The sequence below is a fragment of the Pistacia vera genome, unplaced genomic scaffold (genome assembly GCF_008641045.1).
Source record: "Pistacia vera cultivar Batoury unplaced genomic scaffold, PisVer_v2 Contig407, whole genome shotgun sequence".
NCBI lineage: Eukaryota > Viridiplantae > Streptophyta > Magnoliopsida > Sapindales > Anacardiaceae > Pistacia > Pistacia vera.
This window is the reverse complement of record NW_022196232.1, coordinates 441,580-444,167: the sequence shown is the minus strand read 5'-3', so window position 1 is coordinate 444,167 and position 2,588 is coordinate 441,580. Positions and strand designations below refer to the sequence as shown.

The following is a 2,588-nucleotide window of genomic DNA, read 5'->3' as shown; positions in this document are numbered from 1 at the left end:
GGCACTAAAATCCCCGATACACCTTGGTACGGTTCCCCAAAAATTGTTATTCGCAAGGTACACGATTTGTAGAGAAGTGAGATGGCAAAGTTCCACCGGTAAAAGTCCTTAAAACTTATTTGAATGAAGGATGAGAAATTTCATTCTTGAAAAGCTTTCACCTATCCACGCTGGAATGTTTCCAGTAAACTCATTTTCACTTGCGTCAAAAGCTTGTAACTTTGTACAATTTTTAATTGAAACAGGTAATGTTCCAGGGAGCTTGTTGTTGTGAAGGTGTAGTGATTCGAGAAAACTTAAAGTTCCAATGGTGGTTGGAAGATTACCATTAAAATTGTTGTCATCTAAGTTCAGGACAATTAAGTTTTGCCAATTCACCAGACAATCTGGTAATTCTCCGTGGAAGAAGTTTTTGCTAAGGATGAGAATTTGAAGAAGTTTTTGCTAAGGATGAGAATTTGCATCAATCTCTTTACCTCATTCATCTTGTAACACAAGAAGTGAGAAATTGATCCTGACAAACTGTTGTTGGAAAGGTTGAGTTCATGCATTTTGAAGGGTGTGAGAGGTAATGGACCTGATAAATTATTTGAGCTTAAGTCCAGTGAATCAAGTTTTGATGACTCCATTAGATTTGGAATCTTTCCATATATTTGGTTGTGAGAGAGATTCAGGTTAACAATTTGGAAAGGGGCTTTAAATAAATAAGCAGGCAGAGTATCTAAAATACTTGAGTTGGATATATCTAGAAAAAGTAAATGCTTTTGTGAATGAAGCCAGGATGGAAATTGAGACCCCAAATGACACAACCTCAATCGCAAAATTTGAAGTTTAAACGTTGGGATCAACTCAGCAATGTGTTTGAACATTAGAGAACTTCCAGATGCACCAAAATATATCAATTTTGTGAGACCGGAAAAGTGCACTTCAGAACGAGTTCCATTCAATTTGTTATCTGAAAGCTCTAGAATTCGCAATGAGGAAAGCTCTCCCAAAGATGATGGAAAAGGACCAGAAATAGAGTTGTTACTAAGATCAAGATATTCTAAATTTTTAAATTGTCCGAGTTGATTTGTCAAATGACCAAAAAGGTTGCTGCCACCCAAATGCAGAGACTCTAATACTTCATGTATGTCTTGATTCAAATTCATCAATGACATAGAGATTGACCGTAAGTTGCAAAATCTTCTAAAAGATGTCGGGATTCCCCCTTCAAGATTACTAGATGAGAGATCAAGTGTTTTGAGAAAACTCAAGTTTCCTACAGCACTTGAAATCGTTCCTTGCCAGTGGTTGCCAGCAAGGGAAAGGTCTTCCAGACGGCCAAGTTTGTACAACCAGTTTGGTACTGATGAATTGAAATCATTGAAACCTAAATCAAGATACTTAAGAGATGTCAAGTTTTGAAGTCCATCATGTATTGTACCTTGAAAATTATTACCACTCAAATCAAGGACGGTTAAAGATGAAAAATTCACAAAAGACAACAGAGGAAAGCGATGAAGACCACAATATGACAAACGTAAAACCTGTAAAGAAGGAAGTGCATTTATCACCAGAAGCTCTTTTGAGGCTTTACTTATGTTAAGATCGCTCAAATCAAGCTTCTTTAACAAAGAAAGACCGGACAACCAAGAAAAATTCTCAACATATAATGACTGGAAATCAATATAACCGAGATCAAGATATTGCAGATTAGATAAATTTCCAAGTTGGTGAGGAATCATACCCTGGAATCCATTTAAAGAGAGATTAAGGTATCTTAGACTACCCATAGAACCAAGAAATTCAGGAATTTGAATTCCCTCAAAACTATTAGCACTTAAGTCCAAGTAAGTCAAATGCTTTAAATCAAGCAAAGAGGGATTTATCTTACCACCAAAACTTGCTTTATACTCTGCATTTAGGTGGAGCTCCAGCACATTACCTGTGAAGTTGTTGCAGACAACACCTTCCCATGTGCAACAATCTCCGTCACCATTCCAAGATGCAAGTCGGTTGGAAGGATCTTCAAGATCTTGCTTGAACCTTAAAAGTGCTTCTCTCTCACTTTGAATACAACCCATGTAAGAGCTTCCATTGCAGAAGCTAAAATTGATGGCTGTTATGGCAAGTAACTCAAGCAAAAGAAATGCGACAACGCTCATGATTGTGGTTTTGAAGGCTTAAAATGTATACGGTATAATTTATCAATAGGTTAGTATTTATAGTCTTGTTCCACCCATCAATAAAACTTAATATAATCCGTGCACATTACGTGCCGTGCCGACCAGTGGGTTGGTGACTTTGCATCAGCGTTTCAATTATACACACCAAAGAAGAAAGTTATCACGCATTATGAACAAAGAAGACTTCTATAAATTCCTAAGTCAACAATAAGAATCCAATTTAAAGAATTTGTAAATAATTTAATTCCACGCGATTACTGAAGAATAAAGAAAGTTTATGGTGTCACACTGGTATTGTTGCTGAAATACCACAAATTGATACATGTATACATTGTAATTTTTGTACTTAAAAGGGGTTTTTTCTTGACCTCCTTTAGGTTTAATTAAATAACAAAAGTCCCCCTAGCATTAATTAACCAT

The 2,588-nt window shown here is 36.2% G+C and overlaps 1 protein-coding gene across 1 annotated transcript; it reads right to left on the bottom strand.

Annotated features, from left to right (window-relative positions):
* Nucleotides 1–374: 374 nt before the first annotated feature.
* LOC116142336 (receptor-like protein EIX2) lies at nucleotides 375–2,147 on the bottom strand. The gene has a single exon (XM_031427764.1). The coding sequence runs from the start codon at nucleotides 2,145–2,147 to the stop codon at nucleotides 375–377; it is 1,773 nt and encodes a 590-aa protein (XP_031283624.1).
* Nucleotides 2,148–2,588: the final 441 nt, after the last annotated feature.